The 19,865-nt window shown below is 35.0% G+C and overlaps 1 protein-coding gene across 4 annotated transcripts; it reads right to left on the reverse strand.

The window, feature by feature from the left end:
- Positions 1-767: 767 nt before the first annotated feature.
- LOC110823369 (Protein kinase superfamily protein) lies at positions 768-19,406 on the reverse strand. Of its 4 annotated transcripts, none has more exons than XM_088212154.1 (18): positions 18,400-19,405; positions 16,076-16,140; positions 15,805-15,984; positions 14,366-15,727; positions 13,539-13,711; positions 13,085-13,331; positions 8,235-8,327; positions 8,013-8,153; positions 7,829-7,921; positions 6,829-7,033; positions 5,934-6,019; positions 5,335-5,423; positions 2,396-2,447; positions 2,251-2,307; positions 2,006-2,173; positions 1,842-1,919; positions 1,129-1,294; positions 768-1,048 (listed from the first exon to the last, which is right to left on the reverse strand). In XM_088212154.1, the coding sequence occupies exons 1-17, from the start codon at positions 19,133-19,135 to the stop codon at positions 1,211-1,213; spliced, it is 3,909 nt and encodes a 1,302-aa protein (XP_088068280.1). In that variant the 5' UTR covers positions 19,136-19,405; the 3' UTR covers positions 768-1,048; positions 1,129-1,210. The 4 variants fall into 4 exon arrangements, with proteins under 4 accessions (XP_088068280.1, XP_088068278.1, XP_088068279.1 ...); XM_088212152.1 differs by having other exon boundaries at positions 16,076-16,143; XM_088212153.1 differs by lacking the exon at positions 768-1,048 and having other exon boundaries at positions 16,076-16,143; positions 18,400-19,406.
- Between the last annotated feature and the right edge of the window lie 459 nt (positions 19,407-19,865).

Here is a 19,865-nt window from a genome sequence, read left to right on the forward strand (position 1 = left end):
CACGTATGCGTATTATATTTCAATTTGCTTTACAACAATATCTTATTCCACATTTTGAAATTTGAGCTTGACTTATTTAAGATATATATATATATATAACTCAAATGTCTATTTTGGGGTGTCAACCATTTCAACTTTGTAGCTGTGGTCATCTTATATATCATTTATTACTATTGATTTTCGAACACCATGTTGATGAGTATAACAGCAAACAATTACTTTGGTAATAAATAATAGTCAAAATATTAAGTAAATATAATCGAAGGGTCTCAAAATTATAAAAAGATACTTCAAATTATCTCCAAACAAGAAACCAAACAGGTCTCCACATGGGTACTAAAAAAGAAACAATTAGACCATACATTTTTAGGGGAAAATATCTTTCAGAGAATCCCTTTTCTCTCTTTCTTCTCAAGAGATCTAAACACTCACTTTTTATATTAGACTGTTCATTCTCTCATAATCTGTATATAACTATTGAACCTAGATTTCGAGCTATTAAAGATTTGCCCGATCCAACTTGAATCCCTAATCAATTTGGTGGGAAATTCAGGCCGATCCAACCTAGTCATTCTCATCTTAACTTCCGATCACTGTTTGATGAACAAATTTAATGTCCGAGTTTAATGAATACAACGAAAACTACAAATCATAGTCACCTGTTTTAAGATTACAACATCTTAACAATATACTATTACTTGAAACTTGACTAATAATATTCCAAACTAATTAAAGGCTTAAAGGCAAACATGGTACTGGACCAAAAATTGAAAACACCTGAGAAAATTTCATGCTTGAATTGAATAAAAATTTTACATATAACAAGGGATGTGTTCTCATTGCTATGGGAGAAAAATTACAAGCATTACAACATAGGCTGAAGGCTGTAATTTCCAAACACTGATACCCAAAATAAGCGTACGTCAATGCCCTCAGCTCAAACCAAAAAAACTCAACAGTAAAATTGAAACCCCAATGATGTGGGGCCATTACCTATGAGGAAAGAGCACATCCCTTCCAGCTTTTGTTCCAATTTTTTTTTCTGTCTCTGCAGATATAAACAGGAAATCAATTTGCTTGATAATACAAAATCGAAGGAGAACAAAAATGTGAATTCAAGTATCTTACATGTACAAGGTATATAAACATCACTGGAGCTCGACTGCAAATATGCCAAAGGATCTAGTTTCAAACGAGAAACAGAGCCTTGTTATGCATTCGATCTGCTTGGCGGATCATCTTTCCAACCTTTAGAAAGCAGATCATAGTTGATTGATGCAAGCTGAGAGAGATTCTAATAACCAAACAAACCCAAAAAAAAAAAGGTAAGTAGTCTGCACAGTAGGTTAAAAAATGAAGGAATATTGAAATACATCTAAATAAGGTGAATCTAAAATGAACTGGCTAAAAGTGGTTATTCTCAATGAAACCTATATATATATATATATAAACATTTCTCTTACCAAAAAAAAGGAAAAGAAAAAAAGGTGCAGGTTGCGCTGATTACCAGAGAGCCACTTAGTTAGCAAAGTTACTTGTTTATAGAACTTTGGACTACATTGAAATTCTACTTGCACTACAAATTGGGGAGCAGTAGGAAAATGATAAGGCTACCTTCCTTTTCTTACATACAAGAAAAAAGGATCTATTGTACATATTCTTATAGATCTTTAAATTCTCTTTTTCTCTTTTTTTGAGATAATAAATTCTCTTTTTCTCTTGTATATGGGCGGCGCTCCCTTGGCGCCTTTTCATTAATACATCTTCTGTACTTTTATCTCAGAAAAAAAAAAAAAAAGAAAAAGGGAAACTGATGCTAAATCATATTAGTCGAAACATGCCTTAAAGGAGAAATTACTGAAGGAGTAATTGACAGATGAACCAGACTCAAATTCAGCCAGACCTCCACATTCATCTCCCTGTTCATCATTATTATTCACAAGTCAATCCCACAACTTATAAACAACCAAAGAAAAAGATTGAAACACCTTTTCAGGCAAGTTACCACTTCATCTTGACGATTACTCAAGCAACTGCTGCCACTCAAGCTGTCAGCATCACTAGAATCCTCTTCACTGACTGGATATGCATGATTGTCTGAAGCGTTCCATGAGTAGCGACTTGTGAAGTAACTGGTGTCAAGGGCACTTTCTGATGCAGGGACAAACGCAGCCTACAGAATACAAAAAGTCTCAAAAAGATGCAAATTTATCCATATAATCTATAATATATGGCAAGAGATATCCATACCTTCTGTCTAGCAAGTGTGTCCCAGTTAATATCTTTGAAGAATACATGTTGCTTAACCTGGATCATTAATTTATATTCAATTATATCCTGACATATGAGAAAGGTTTGGGTAATCGAATGTCAAACATATAAAACTTAAAATCACCTCTGATGCTCCCCTGTATCCAAGTCTCAGTTGAGGATCTTCTGTTAATAGTCTGGAAAATGAATATATTGGAAACTAAGTACTGAATAAACTATACAGGTTCAATAGACCAGACTTGATATTTTGGTTATGAAGCATTGGTCCATAATAAATAAAAACACTAGAATAACACCAGAATGATGTACTGACAAGCATGAAAGTGCTGATATTCACAAACAATCCATTCACAAGAAGTGAAGCATCCTTTTCCCTAGCTAACAAATTATTGACACAACTTCAAGAGTAACATGTTATAAGAAGCATTGAGATGTTCAATTGGTAAGATGCTTGTGTGTTTAAGAATCTAGATTTGACATCTCTAAAGTGAAAACATGAAGGTTTAACTTATAGTTTGGCAACAAAAAATAACATAATTGTCCATGTTTGCTTCTCGATGCTGCTTGTGAGCATATACTCGCTATTGATTATCTCAATAAAAAAGAAAAATTCTGGTGAATGGATATTTTCTTTGCAAGAATGCTGTGAGGACTTTTGGTCATCTTTTACTTTGTCAAGATGTGCTACTTCATACTGTTTCTGGTCTATGAATTTGACTCTCCTCAAAGTGCAGTTGGGCGTGGCTGGTTCAGTGCCAAATGAGAGGAGTGTGGAAGCATCTTGGTTGCTAAGAGAAGAAAGAAACCGGCTACTTTATGGTTTATTTGGAAGTGAAGAAATAGAAGAGTCTTTAAGGATGTTTGATACTTTTTTATTCTTCTGATGGCACATGGGATGTTTGCTTCCAAACTTCTCTTTTTTGTTCAAGGATCACCCAATCAATTCAGCAAAAGATTCCAAGGGACATCATAGACATCTTATTAACTAACTAGTAAATTCTGCCAATTGTATACTTATTTTGTATTTGGATAACACCCCTTTGGTGCTCTTTTCATCTTTTCCCTCTTAAAAAAACAATAATTAACCCAATTGTCAAAGCACATGCCAATGATACAGACAAAATATTTCTATGGCTATATTCTCCTTTGTTTCTAAGCAGCGAAGCTTCCAAAAAAATATCTTGGCATTCCATAAGAGTCAAAATATAAAGATATGAAGATGTGGGATCCAGTAATTGATTTGTTTGAAAAAAGGCTTGCAGGATGGAAAATGAATTACCTTTCTAGAGGAAGGAGATTAACACTTATTAAGATTATGTTGACTAATCTTCTCATCTATTATTTATCGGTGTTGACCGTTCCTGTAAATATTGCTAAGAAACTTGAAAATATTCAATGCCGATTCCTTTGGGAGGATGAAGAAGGAACCACAAGATATCATCTTGTCAAGTGAGATGAAGTGAAGAGGTCTTTGGGGGAGGGGGGTTTGAGCTTAAGATCTATTGTTGAGATAAATTCTGTACTTCATGGTAAATGGTTATCGAGGTTTTTTCGGATGATAGAAAGCTGTGGAAGCGTGTTGTGGAGACTAGTTGGAGTTTTGTTGGTTTGTAAATGTCACCAGAAATCTCAATGAGTAGGAAATCAATAAATATGAAGCCCTTCTGTTCATGCTGTCTCAGATTCAGATTAATGGTAAGAGCAATCAATTGGTCTGGAATTTGGGGAAGAAAGGGAATTTTGCTGTTAAACCCTACTACAAGTATCTGACCAGGAGGGATCGGGTTGAGACAGTTAATCTTCCAGCTAATCAGATATGGAATGCAAAAGCCCCACCAAGAATTATTTTTTCCGCTTCGGAAGCGAGTAGAGAATGCATATTGACTATTGACAAACTAATGTGAAGGGGAAAATTCTGGTAAACTGCTGTTCTTTATGCAAGATGGATGCTGAATCTTGCAACTATATTCTTTTATGGTGCCCGTTCGTGCATAAGTTATGGTGTATGGTGTATGGGCTTCTAGGGATTAATTGGTTGATGGCAGGGTCGGTGAAGGATGAACATAGGGTGTGGGCAGAAATTTGTAATAACAAAATTTATCTCGAACTTGTCCCTTTATTTGGAATGAGAGGAATTCTAGAGCTTTTAAGGGGAAGGAGAGGGAGAATGTCAATATTAGAAATGGATAAATACTTTTGGTTCTTTTGCTTTGGATCATGATATTTATAGGCTAGAAGATTATGGGAATGTCACTGATCTGTTAACTGATTTGTAAATTCTATTACACATGGGTGGTACTTGGTAACTTTGTTAACACATCTACACACTTTTTATCTCAAAAAAAATTCTATAGTACTAGTCACTGTCATAATTGCTTTGAAACACCAATCAGCTGTCAAGCAATGGTACAGGAAAACTGAAAATGAATAATATAAAGTTAACGTAAGAAGAAAAAACAACAAATAAATTTCTAGCCATTCTTTTAACTGTAAAAGTAGTTCCGAGCTTCCCCAATGGGTGGAACAGATTTGTTCATACTTTAGTGATATAAACATGGAACAATGCAACTATATTTTCCGTCTATGTTTGACTATGTCTATGTTTCCTTCCTTCGTATAATTTTTGCAACAGAAATCTCATGGCACGTGGGATGAAAAGAAATCAGACAATGCAGCATTATTCTTATTATTTCTAGCACAAGAATCTAATTGGAGTAGATATTCGATAAATGACATTGATTTTAGAATATTCACCGGCACTATATCAGAGTGCAGTAACTTTCTGATGGATGTGGCAAGCTAGGTTCATTCATATATCAAAAAGTACACAAGATCACAAAATATTTTCAAAATCCGATAGGGAAGGAACAACCTAAATAAATAAATCAAACAGGACCTGTTTTAATAAGAAGCTGCACAAATGTATTGCAATGCAAGAACTAATTTTGCAATATCAGTGGAAGGAAAAGATACAAATATTATACACTGTTTCGGAGACAAATGTTAGTTTTATTTGAGATTTTTCCTAAATTTTCAAATGGTATCAACAAGCAATGTTATTACCTGTCAATCAGATCTTGTGCTTCAGGACTCATTTCTTCTGGCACCCGAGGCCAAGGAATGTTACGGTTGAGAATATTATCAAATATTTGCTAAAAGCAAAGAACATGGAAAAGAAGAAACATAGTATGAGAACTTGAGCAAACTAAATTACAAGCAAAACACTCAATGAATCGAGATATTCAACTTTCGTCTCTTTGTCATAAGTCACACACGACACAACCTAGCAGTCATCTACTATATTTTGACCACATTTTTCCATTTTTGTTTAAAATAAATGTAGCCCTGACAAAGACAGCACAAATGTGTTTTAAAACAAATTATTGCTTCCAATCAGTTATGGCCAAGCCACTACCAATGTAAAAATTATGATGATTCATAATCATAGAAAAAGAAAAAAAAAATCTTGCAGAACTAATGATCCCTTCCTCGTTTGAAAAATAATTCCTCCTGAAGGAACAATCATAGGATAAAGCTACTTGTCTCTAGCTGAAACAATTGAGTCCTCCTATTACTCAGGTTCTACATTACAAAGTGAGTGAAAAGAATAGAGCAACTAACCCTTGTAAGGAACAGAATGCATTTAGAAGTGAGGCACTAACCTGAGGATGCTCTGCGTTGAACGGTGGAATGCCGACAATCAGTTCAAACAAAATGATTCCTACAGACCACCAATCAGCAGTTGCACCTAAAGAAAAATATACAGCAGATCAGCCTTACCACTTCAACAAGTGACCAACTTAGAAGAAACAAGTAACTTCGTAGGTCAAAAGGTGAAAAGCACAAAATGAGTGCAACATTTGGAATTGGAATAATGTGTAAACTTTGTAGAAATAAATCCTAAACTAAACCCAACAATCAAATCTTTTATTCCATGAGCAACTGCTTTGATCCAAACTCCATCTTTCAAGCATAAAGAATTGAAATTAATAATAAAAATAAGAGAGCAGGATGTTGGAACACAATTTTTTGAAATTTACTAATGTTTAGACTTTATAGGAATTAGTTTCTACACTAGATTCAAAAGACGAATCCTTTTAACCCATGATTAACCATTTAGATCCAAATCCAATTTAACACCCTAAATCCTAAATGATAAAGGTAGGGGGAACTGAATTTATTGTAGGCTTGTGGTTTTACCAATGGTATTAGAGCCAACATCAGACCTACTGTCATGTTGGGGATACAGGTTTCATTTCATCTGAGTTTGTATTTGTTTATGTTCGTTTGAGATCACAAGAAAGCGATCTACTTAATTAAACAAGTTTGTAACACCCCTCAATGCATATCTGCATTGCTATAAGAGAAAGTATGGTATATATTTGGAGTCTAAAAACCTCAAAAGCACCAATAGCTAGAACTTATGAGTGATAAACCTAGCCTGTGCTTTGGTTTTACATCTAACATCTGTCAGCTTCCGAGCGAAATAAAAAAACTTTATGTGAATAGATGAGAGGATAATTATAGCACCTTAAACTAAAAAAACGCAATACGAACCATGTCCTGTTCCCAGAAGTATTTCTGGTGCCAAATAGTCAGGTGTACCCACAGCAGACCTCTTCTTCCGTCTTTCCCGCTGATGCTCAGATGCTGACAACTGTGGCTCATCATCCTCAAGTAGGGATGTCCCACTAACTGCTGGACCAGATAAATCATCAGTGCTGTTGATGAGACCGACCTTTGAAAGCCCAAAATCTGTCAACTGTCCAGAAGAATAGAAAACAACAGTCAGTTTAGCACAAAAATCTTAGGAGTTGAATGTACTCCCTAAATATGATGTGAACTAAAGCATTCACACAGTAGCACCACATAGCAGCTGTACTCATTTTATACACATGCCTCTTTGACCTGCTGCCAGCATCTTCCTCTTATAAAGGCAATGTACATTCACGCAACCTAACAGTATTTGACCTTTACCATTATGAGTTTCCTAAATCACCCAAGTATTTCTAATAGATTTCTCAACTTTATTAAGTTGCTCTAAATCTTTTCTTTTTTGGTTGTGTGAGAACAAAAGAATCTGCACCCCTCCTTGCTGGGATGTAGACTGGTCTTGCCCTAGCCGTGCTTGAAGCAATGAGACCAAAAGCTAAAAATCCCATGGAAGTTGCTCAAGAAACCATCACATGAAAGAAAACCATGGAAAGATCATTCTGTTCCAGCTGGTTAATAACATATGTTACGAAAAAAATCATGGTGGCAGATGACTAGCCTCTCAAAAAATCATCTCCTAAGGGATGAATAGTTGCAATCTACCAATTCTATCCAACGTGGACCTCTCACATACCTTTCATTGAAGGAACCTCTTTACCCTCTTCTAATCTCAATAAATCTTGAATTCTATGAGCAGAGAATTTCTAGTATAAGAAATTCTTACTTGACATGCACCATGAAATAATAAAAATTGAATTAAGGAGCAAAAATAAATTAATAACACATCAAAAAATTATTAGCAGAAAATAGTATTCATTAGAAAGAAAACATAACAGAAAATTACCTTGATGTGACCATCATGTGCAATCAACAAATTATCTGGCTTCAAATCGCGATGCACCACACGCAGAGAATGTAAATATTCCAGAGCAAGCACCTGGGAAGAAATATTATCAAAATAAACAGTTCCAGCAAAATTTAACTGTGTTGGTTGCGCAGCATGCATAAGCAATATCAATGAAACTTACAACTTCGGCTATGTATACTCGAGCAACGTCTTCATCTAAGCACCCTAAATTTCTCAATAACGAATATAAATCTCCTCCATTCAGGTACTCCATCACAAGATATAAATTCTCGCGACATGTGAATGAATAAAAGAACCGAACCTGATACAGTTCAAATTCGTGTTAGAATGTAATGACCATTTCTCAAGAAAGATAAATGCTTTGCAAGCTCGACCTGCTCACCACAAAAGGATTCCGGACTGAGATCAAAATATCACGTTCAGCTAAAATACTTTCAACAGCATTCTTGCGAATCATGTCAGCTTTCTTCAGGACCTGCAAAGAAATGGCACAAATAATTCTCTCCATTGCCCAAGTAAAAGCTAAGAAGATAATAACCTAAATACTCCTGTTTCAATTAAGAATGTATTTTTGCCTGAAAATCAGAACTTATTTACTTATTGAACTACTGCAAACCATGATCATAACTTGTGGCTTCTTGAATATGTATCTAAGATAAAGCATGACCAAGATTCAAAAACCCAAAATCAATGACTTGACAGTTAGAATAAAGTAAACTCAAAAACTCAATTATTATTATCTAAGAGACAAAAAGAACTGCCCAAGAAAAAAATGTGAAAGCCTTACCATAAAATTCAATGGATAATGCTAAACCCCAAGTTCAAAAAAAACAAGGAATTTCTTGACAGGGTAACATTACTAAATTGTTTTAGTACAAGGGCTCACATTAGTAGATTAATATTTTAAAATGGAAGATTCCCTTAAAAATACACTAACAATTAGTTCTTCATATTTCTGACCCACATCCACAAAAAATATAAAGGCCAAAAAAAGGTGGGTATGACAGTTTTTTAAACATTTCGGTCCCACAATTTGAGCATCCAGAACGTGACACCCAGTTGCATATGCCTGTGAGTATGATAAAAGATATCCCTTTATTCTTGTGAAATAAAATATGAGTTTCGAAGAGATCAAAGGTACAAAATTATTTACAAAAAAGAAGCTCTACAAAAGCCCTCCTTATCTACATAAGGTGTCCACTGAACTAAAGTGGAACTAATCTCTAAGATTTAAAGCATAAAATTTTTTTGGATAAAAGAAGAGATGCTATCAAAAAGGGATAAAATTTACAAATATTCCTTAAGCATAGTTGTTCTTTAAGTTGTTCCTTAAGAATAGTTAACTTTCTACAGAGAACTTATTATCATATGGCTCAAATAACCATCAAATATCAAAGGTAATAAATATTCCTTAAGAATAGAGACAAAATTAAAAATATCATCTTTCACCTATTACTGAGATTAGTGGAAGGGTAATTTCAGAAGTATCATTTTAACTTAATAGCAATTACAAAATATTCCTATTTTTATTTTGCAAGAAAAATACTTATGCAGAACAAGAAGATCCTAAATAGATATATCTCAGTATTATCAGAGATTCATGTATTTATAATGTTAATGTATTATTAAGTTATTGTAGCTTATTTAGAAACTAATACTTAATGGCCTTTTTTTTTAAATAAATAACAGTATTTACAAATTTATCAAAATGTCTATTAGGTCCCAAACACCTATAGGCTTATTATTGGTATGAATTTACTATCCCTTTCCTAGTTAGGATACTATTTAGTTTGTCTCAGTTATAGATTAGTCTAATTAATTGGCTTATTTTTCAATTTACTAGATTTCCTATATAGATTTAAGAATTCTTATGATGATTTTACTATGGTACTTATAAATAGGATACCTATTTTAGTTATCTCGTAGACTATTCATGTTTTCTTTTAGAATAAAAAAGTATGATAATATATTCAAAAACACCAAAGGGGTCCAAACCTGTATACAAAAATATTTATAAATCAACCAAAATTTCAATACTACACTTTTTATCTCAAAAAAAATATCAACCAAGATTTTAATTAGATCCCCAAATCCTTGCTATTATAAAGTGGGTGGCCCCTCAAAAAAAAAAAAACTCAAGATCTAGAACCATAAACCTAGATTATTCATATAATTATTATTTTTTTTTTAGATAAAAAGTGCGAGAGATTATTCATATAATTATTATTTAAACAATTGATTTGATTATTAAAATTTCAGATCTCTAATTTTGTTCTTAATAAATTTTCTCAAAATATTATGTTCCATACCTCTCTTCATACTACATCAAATACCTTTTATTAGTATTTTGCTAACCCTATATAAAGAACTTGAAAATAAAATTATCATATAACAAACATTGAATAGTGTAACAATTAGTTGACAGATGGTCAACTTTTTTACATTTTTTTAATAAGAAACTATAGAGTGTAAACTTTCTTAGCAATTAATGGACAAGTTAGAAACTAAAAGGCTATTTTCGTAATAAAATGAGATTTTCTAATTAACTTTTAAGACAGCATTTTTGTCAATCACCCTTCATGCAAAGGATTCAAAGACTTACAAGAGGTGATGCAAGATCTTCTAGCATAAATTTCATTTCAAAATCCTTTTATTTGCACCTGGATCATGGTTTTCGCATTTGGCAAACAATTAATTATTGATGCAATGAGTAATATCAGTGCATCAAGATGGGGATTGATTCTGGGGAAGGGAGAGGTTTCAGTTAGATGATTGGCATGAAGGATGGCTTTGCACCCACAGTTCCTCATTGAATTCTCTTTAGCTAGATGCAAAGATGCCATCCTCAGCAAGTTCTTCTCTTTCTCTTCCATTCATGGGCTGTGGGCTATGGATGTTTTGAGAATTTTGGGTGGCTAGGAGATTAAAGAATATGTTACTCTCCTCATCACCTATCGATCTGTAGCATTTCATCTTGACAAGAATGATTAGCCAATTTAGCAATTGGCTATCAGAGGTTCTTTCATAGTGAATTTTTTTCTATTTGCATCTGGCACACTTTTTTAACCCCATTACAATTTCCATTCAAAGCTTAATGTGCCTCCTAGAATTACTTTTTTCTTGAAAACAATGAGAGTGAGATATTCTCACTGTCGCACTAGGAAAAGAAGAAAGATTCTTGCGGATGGATGCTATCTGTACGCAAGGGAAGTTAAACACCCAAATATATTTTCTCCTTTCTCCTTTCATAATTGGCACACCAGCTTTGAGGTTTTGTTTGCATTAGGTGATGGCAGATTTTGAGCTCAATAAGATTTGGGCCTGGTACAGCATTCAGAGTGATAAGCGTGGAAGAAACTCATCTATCTGATCCCCTCAGCTATTTATGGTTTACTTCGAAGTAGAGGCACAAGATGGCTTTTAATGGCATCTTTTCCCTTTCGTAAAGTTACAAATTTTGATTCCCAACCTTGTTTTTTTTTTTGTTCAAGAACCATACTCTTAATCCTGCTGACGACTTGGTGGACCTCATAGATGCTATGACTATTTTTTTTTCTTTTGAAATAAAAATTCTGTGATTGTTTTGCAAGCTTCTTTTTTGTGGTTTTCAAAAAAAAAGTTGGAAAACAGTCATAGCGTCTTTATTTCAAAAAAAAAAATAGTCACAGCATCTATGAGGTGGGAAACTCGGTGCTTTGTTAATATAATATTTATTTTCTTTCCCGAGGAACAACCATTTTTTTTAAAATAAACAAGTGAAGTATATATTAACATGGTACCAAAAAAGGGGGGTAACACCCAAGAACGATTTACATGAGTGTTAGCGTATCTATGACATTCCCAAAATCCTCATCACTAATAATGTCATATCCTAACAAAATAGTCCCAAAAAAATAAATCCACATATCCCTTAATTTGTACATACTACTCCCAACGCCCGCAAAATCTCTAGAATTCATTTCTTTCCATATAATCCAGAAAACAGCCAAAGGAATTATGTTAGCAATATTGCTCTTTACATAAATACCATCCCAAGCCCATAATTTAGAGCAGCTTTAAATTATTTCTAGCAGATGATTATTCTAAAACTATTACTAGTATGTGATTACAACGAGAATGGAGTTATTATATATTAGGTTTTCTATAGTTATTCTATTCCATAGAATTTTGAATTTCTTATTCAGTTAAAAGTCCTTATCTAGAGGGAAAAGAGAGAAGTAGTACTAACCGGGCACCAAGGAGGCCACTCAAGTACAAAAGAAGCTTTACCGGGTGTGACAAGACCAAAATATCTACAAGTTTCCTAAATCCTCTTCATTGTTAAGGGGCCGACCATAAAACATAATGGTCTCGAACCAGTGATCTTAATGTTAGCAAAAGGAGACATCATGCCTAAAAGACTCTCTTGCCTTTTGTTCAAAAAAAATAACATAAATGATAGCCTACATGATAAAGGAAACAAGAGCCTTGCACACCCAAATACCATCCCAAGCCCATAATTTATCTTCAAGGGAATCGCTAGCTGCTAAAGATAGGTGTAGGAAGGACAAAGATGATTATCGTAGTCTTCTAGCATCAACACCTCATAGAATGAGATAGTTAAGGGATTTAACATCTTGCAAACACATCAGGCACCCACTGATAACAAGCCTTCCCCGCTTACTCAAATTACCTATCATGAGAATTTTGCCCCAAGCAAAGTAAGCCACGGGAGGGAGGCTTTTTCCTTCCTCAAATCTGCTTTTGGTTAAAATCTTATCACATTAAATTTTCTTGTTCAAGTATTTTAATCATAACAATAATTTATTTTTTCATTAAAAAAACCTATAAATATAAAGGTGATTTGACAATGTTAGTAGAACTACTCACAGATACAAATACATTGATATTCTCTCATTGACCAAGTCTCTAATAACCCTCTTGTTGAGGTTGTGATTCCTAAGACTGCAGAATGCGATCCCTGGAATTGTACAATTTTCTCTTTTTCAATACTTTATAAACCCTATTTCATTGTTCTATATTAGGAAGGGGCATTTCAAGACACATCTTAGAAGGCAGGTTGTTGCAAAGAATGTACATATTTTCTTTTTCGAAGTAAGCAAAGAATTCACATATTCACATGGCAAGAATATGAAAGAGAACCAATTTCCATAGTGAATTCCAAAAAATGAAAGAAACTTTCAAAAAAAGAAAATATTGGAGATAGGGTCACACAAACAGCCATTTAGGTACCTTTATTGCGAAAAGATCTCCTGTTGTTCTCTTTTTAGCCAAGAAAACCCGTCCAAAAGCCCCACGACTTATTGGTTTTATTATCTCAAAATCATCTATAGATGTGCGGTCCTTTGAAGAATGAATGGGGCTTGCTCTTAAGCTACGAACCACGTCATCTTCTAAAGGAGCATCTTCATCAATTACAGTACTTGATATATCAAGCTTTTCGTCATCCACTAGCTCGCACAGCTGTAAATACATCTCCCTACAGAATCACAAATCCTTGCATGTCAATCAGGGCAAAGCAAAGAGGCAATTTGCGCATTTTATTAAAAAGTAAGAAGTTAAGTAAATTCCAGAATAAATTCCTAAAACACTTTTTAAGTTAGAACTATTTTCTTTTCTCGATATATAAATGCACCATGATACTTTTACCTAAGAATTTCATAGCAAATAGCAAGATAGTACTAACCGAATCAGCTTCTCAATGCGTGTCCCAAATGTCTCCACTGTAAGTGCATCAAACTTTCTGCGGTCTGTGACAACCCTTAAATCTTCAAGACATGTGAGTAAGTATGGGATTGAGCGATCATCATCCAAAGGTGTATTTGCTACACACCTTGCAATATCAGCCAGCTCATTCATCTGCAGCATACAACTAGAACTTTAGCTCACAGTTACAAATGGCGAATTATTTTTAATACATGAGTAACAGCATAAACTGTTGATACACCAAAAGAAGCAGAAAAAAAATTTTACAAGTAAACTATACATCATATTCAATATTTGGCACAGTTTAGACTCTCCATGCCCAGAAATCCAAAAGGCCCACCAGTCTGACGTATAAATTTTGTCACACCTGAATTATGGTTCAACACTTCATCCAGCTATACAATCATGCAATTTGGTGAAGTAGAAGCAATTACAAAATAAACAAATGAGAAACACACCATACTTGGAAAACTAGCACCCCCCCCCCCCCCCCACAAAAAAAAAAAAAAAAGCTATGCCTCCTCATCCATGAAGCAGGGTCTCATAAAAGTGGATTCAATTTCTCCATTATATTCAGAAAGTATTCCAAGTTGCAAATTAAGATCTTTAACTCTTTTCCCTGTTCTTAATGAAATCCTAAACAGTTAGAACTGTCTTTCACGGACCGGTAATTTTTTCTTTAAATCACATATAAATCGGAAAAAACATATAAAGAAAATGACACATGATTTACAGTATGTTCAGTCATGTGCAACAACAAAAGAAAAGTACCACATTTCATGACTAAGGAGTTGATGTGAAGCTTACCTGTGGAAGATCATCATGCTCAGAGTAAGCACTCTTTCCTGCCAACAGCAAATCTATTTGACAGGTTCTTGGTGTCAAAATAGGAGATCTAGGAGTCATGCTTCCAGCAGAAGATGTTGTCATTCCTTGATCGGACTTTTGACCAAAACGAGTTTTGCACGACATGGCAGGTAAACTCTTGAGATCATCCATGAAAGTAGAATTGTCTGCTTCAGGAAAACAGTCTAGCATGTCCTCTGAACCTCTTCTTGACCAATCACTTAATTTTGGAGAGAGAACATCAGAATCTTCAGTTACACTTGAATTTGATACCTTTGCAACATCCGGGCTCCCGATTCCATGTTGAATATCCTTCTGTGAAAATGATTCGATCATCTTCTCAAGAGTTTCAGAAATTCTAGTGAGACGCTCGTTGACACTCAAGCCCTTCTGATCGCATCGATCAGCTATTGCACAGATTCTTGAGTGGTCTTCTACATGTGAAGTGGGAACCTCCTCCTCACAAATGCGGCATATTATAGAACTCTCTTCAGAAATATTCTGCTGATCACCCCAATAACCCCAAGAAACTTTGTGTTGGTGCTTCGATGAATGTTCCTGAGATTCTTTGGCAGGAGGAAATTCTGGTGGTTTTGCAGGAGCCATATCCACATCAGGAATTCTTTTCCTACTTGATATTTTTGAAGGTTCGACTTTGACATCATCCTGCTCCTTTGGTGAATCAACTTCTTTCGGACTTTTTCCTGAAGCAGATGGGAGCTTCTTCCAAGAAGACATCCGAACTCTGCTTGCAGGAGAATCTAAGTCTTTTGAAGCATCATCAGCCGAAGAAACAAGGCTTCCAGGTGGTACAACATGGTCTAGCTTCCAATCCAAGCCACGTTGTTCCTGACTGTAAGACTTCTTAGCTGAGTTTATCTTCAAGGCCGAACTTTTATCATTAACCATGCCAGTAGATACTTTTTTATCAGCAGAATGTAGGATCCTAGATTCCCGAAGTCCAAAGATATGGTCATCCTCAGAAAATCCACTTTCCTTGTGGAACTGCAATAGTCTAGTACATCTTGTGAGAATGAAGAGCATCCGGGTATAGAGCTGCTTCAGCATTCCTGGAGGAAGTTCTTGACGCCTATCATCTAATTCCTGAACTATGCCCTCACACTGTAGCCAAAACTCTCCGGGAGATGTCATAGCACAGCTCCTGGCTAAAATCAGCAAATCTTCGATGGTTTCCTGCCACTCAGGATGACTTTCTGCATTTTTTTCAAGAACCCCAACCAAATCTGCAGCAAAAGTTGCTAGATCAGAGTTCACTTCTTCCTTAGCTTTGTCAAATTTCGCCCGAATTTCAACCAAGATACCCTGCACAGATGGTAAGATGATTAAAAAACCAATCAAACTCTTGCAGAAGATATAACATAGAAGGGGAACCAGGATACCTCCAAGTTATTTAACCCTCGTGGCTTCCAAAATGGAAATGGCCGTACACCTTTGGAATTTAATTCATGGGAAAAACTTTTAATATCATTAGGAAACCTCTTTCTGGGAGCACTAGTTACTCGGAGTATGGCTTGGAAACGAGGAGATTCAGACTCCTTCGGTTCACAATCATATGAATTCTGCAAAAAGTAGACATCAAATAACCAAGATGAATGAATGTACAACAAGAAAATATGAGGTGAAATAGCTTATGATGCACAGAAAGAACACCTCAGGTGTATGAACATCAGAAGTTCTTAAGCCTCCAGTGCGACCCCATGATGACTCAAACCTCCCTGCTAAGATGTATCAAAATCAAAATTTTAAGCACTACCCAAAACAAATTTCCAAGTCATTTGAGGCATAAAAGAATGTACAACAATTGAAACCATCTACTACAAGAGAATCATCTATCAAACGCACAGAATCATTTTTTATCAATAAAAAATTTTCAAGGTATCAAAGTTTAACCATCATCAATCATCTAACAAATGTACAAAAACATGTTTTATCAATTAAAAATTTTCTAGGTATAAAAATTTAACCAACAGTGAAGTCCAAAAATTGACGTATGCATTAAAACAGATAATTCCATTATACAAGTGCAATTTACACATGCATATGCAAATCCATTCAAACAAGCAGCAAAATGTTGCTAATAAGAAGAAATGAAAATAGTTTTGCAGATGCATAAGCATATATGAAAGGAAGTCATAATATGCCTTAGATAATGATAATTTTCATGCATATAAAATTTTGTAAGTATTTGTTTCCATCAGGAAAGGTGGGAAATTGCACTTAGTTTAAGTGCCAATGGATAATGCTTTCTGACCAAGTTATTAACTATAAGCAGGGGTAGTGATTCTATTCCGAGGTTTACTCCAAGTCACTGTGGATGATGCAGGCCAATCTTTTTTTTTAGATAAAAAATTATTTGGAGGTCAATCTATTCAAAAAAAGTTAGTTTGACAAATACTAGTAACTAGATAAATAAAGGAGTAAAAATGTAAGAATGCTATAATGGTACAGTAAATATGTAGCAGATGTTTAAGCTAGAAAAATGAAAAAACATCAAAATGGCTAAACATTTGCCCCAATATAATACCAATAAGGTAAGATTGAGTATGAAATTCTCCACAAGTTAGAACCATGGAGAAGCATGAGTTCACAAGTTTTAGGCCCTGCAGAATGAAAAGAGGAGATGCAGAAGTATTAAGCACTAATAGTGAAGATAAGTGACAACCCATGGTCCTAGAGTTTATTGTACAACATCTAACCATAAAACCTGAGAAAATGAAGCATGTGAAACTGAAGATGATATCATCTCTAGATTTAGAATAAGTTGGACAGCGTGAAGAAGTTCAATAACATTCTTTTACTATAATAAAATAATCAGCAAGCTGGAATCCTACAAACAACTATTGCAAGATTGGACAGAGTGACAAAATAATAGCATATTGCATTAGTATTGGAACTTAGGAAGCAATATATTTGATAGAGATTTGCAAACAAAGTGAGGATGGGAAGATGGTGTAGATAAGATGACCAAGCATAAACAAAATGGGTCACTCATAAAATAAATTAAAAAATATCGATAGACGTTAAATTTCGTAAAGGATATCTTACTCAGTCTAGCCATGTCCAAATATAAGCTTATGGAGACACAAGTTCGAATAATGATTTTATCCAAGTTTAAGATGTGGCGAACGACGGCAGATGCAAGTTAAGTAGGAAATATTTTGGTCGCCAAAAATCTCAAGTATACTAATGTATACAGTTAATTTCACTTAGCTTCATGAGTTGGTTGTCCATTCCATTCTTTATCATCAGTTCAAAGGTGTCAGATCCCTCATTTCATCCATCCGGGATATTTTTCATTTTTTGGGTTCAATAATGAGTCAAAATTTCGAACACAAAATAATAACTTCAGAAAATCTCCGAAAATAATGATTTCGACTAGAAATGGATGTGCCAAAGAAGTACAAAATACATAATTAGTATTAGCTCATATTAAGAGATATATTAGTGCTCATGAATATAGAATAATATCTTTTGGCCTTGGGCATTTTAGTTAATTAATTTTCTGGTTCTCATTAATTCACTATGTTACAAGGAAAAAACGGTTACAAAATTGAGTCTTTCCTAGTGCAAATCACGATATGTGTCACGCATGTAGGCACATTGCTAAACCACCCTTAAATTTCTCCACTCTTTCTCTCTTTTCTTTTTCTTCTACCTTAATTGTGTTCGTTGCATGGATATGCTCACAGCAGTACACGATAACGTTCCGGAGAAAATTCTGAAATCTCAACTAGCATATCTACTTCCAAATTAGACTCCTTCCAAGCATTTTCCATTTCTACATATGGTCAATTTAATTCATAGCTACTAGCAAACTAGTTATACTTTTAAATGAAAGCATTCTACATTTCTATAAAATGCACCATCAATAAATTAAGCTAAATGTTCAAAAAAATTTAAAGCAAAAAGAAGATAACAATGATAGTCAGATGTTCAAAGAATTTTAAAGGTAACAGCCCCAGTGAAAGATGTACCAGCTTCGGTGGATGACTCGCCATTCTGTAATCGAGACCCAGCCTGCACATTGGGACTCTGCTCTCTGGACAGCCAACTGCCAGTGGACATAGTATCTGCGTTACTGCCGTTATCGGCCCAGGCCACACTTCCAGCATTCCCCTGGAACCCCGTTTTATTATTCCCACCTTCCTTCTTCCTCCCGCTACTCCCTGACACCGACTTGGCAGAACCCGAAGCTGACCCTGAACCTCCATCCCCAGCCCCAGGCCTCGATAAATTACTAGCTCCGAGCACTGCCGCCGGGCCCTTCTCTCCCCTGAAACTGAAAAAACTCTCCTGTGGCAACGGCCCTGATCGCGTCTTTATCCGGTTCAATCCCAAAGATGATGCCAGAATGGGAGACACCGAGGCAGGTCCTTCTTTACTTTCGGTCGCCGACGACTTCTTCACCTGAGAAGCGCAGAACTTCGGTTTACTCGGGAGAAGAGGTTCAGCCACATCTTTTCCCTTTGACACGGCTTCCTTCTTCTTCCCCGCATCTTTCACTTGCGTATGCTTCCGCGCTACCCCACTAAAACTACTGGTGGAGGTTGTAGTTGAGATCTGAGATTCTTCTTTGGAGTTGGATTTGGGCTTCTTCTTATCGGATCGGATCGGGGAATTGGAGCCGATGGATCGAGGACTGTTGGATCCGTCGGGGCTGGAGGAGTCTGATTTCTTCGAGGAGAAGAAGAGTTTGTTCTTGAAAACCATTTTCGTCTCTTCTTTTCTCTAGGGTTGTCGAAAGTCGATTACGATGCAGCCCAATCATAGATACCGAGAAGCTATCAGTAACATTTGTCTGCCACGCTCCAATCCTAGAGAGAGAGAGAGAGAGAGAGAGAGAGATGCTTAGGTCCGATATAGAGAGAGAAAGAGAGAGAGAGTAGCTTGAAGATTTGGACCGACCAAGAAAAGCAGAGAAATGAAAGAGAAAGTGAGAGAGAAACGGGGTTGAAGGAAACAGGAAAGGAAGAGAATGTGAGTGAAGTAGAAGCGTGGATATAGCAAAAGGGAGAGCTGCCGTGTTGCCCGACTCCTTGATACGACGCCGTGTCAACAATATTATACTACATTAAATCAAATTATTTTTTTCTTTTTAAAAAATAAAACCAATAATTAAAAATTTAAATTTCAAGTATTATTTATTGTTCCTTTTAAAATACTTTTAAATAATAAAAATACAAATAAAATGGATTTCGAAATTAAAAAAAAAAAAAAAAAACCAAACTTAGTTGAAAAGGTTTGAGATTTTGGTAAATTAATTCTACGAAGAAAATAAATTTACATTTTTACACGTAAAATCAATTATATTTAATTACTTATAATGCATATTTAAATAAAATAAATAAATTAAATATTATTTAAAATTATATATGATATAATTGAATATATATTCAAATAATATTTACTTTTAAAGAAATAAATAATTGTATATAATAGA

Source organism: Carica papaya, chromosome 9 (assembly GCF_054855325.1).
Source record: "Carica papaya isolate Zhongbai chromosome 9, ASM5485532v1, whole genome shotgun sequence".
Classification (NCBI taxonomy): domain Eukaryota; kingdom Viridiplantae; phylum Streptophyta; class Magnoliopsida; order Brassicales; family Caricaceae; genus Carica; species Carica papaya.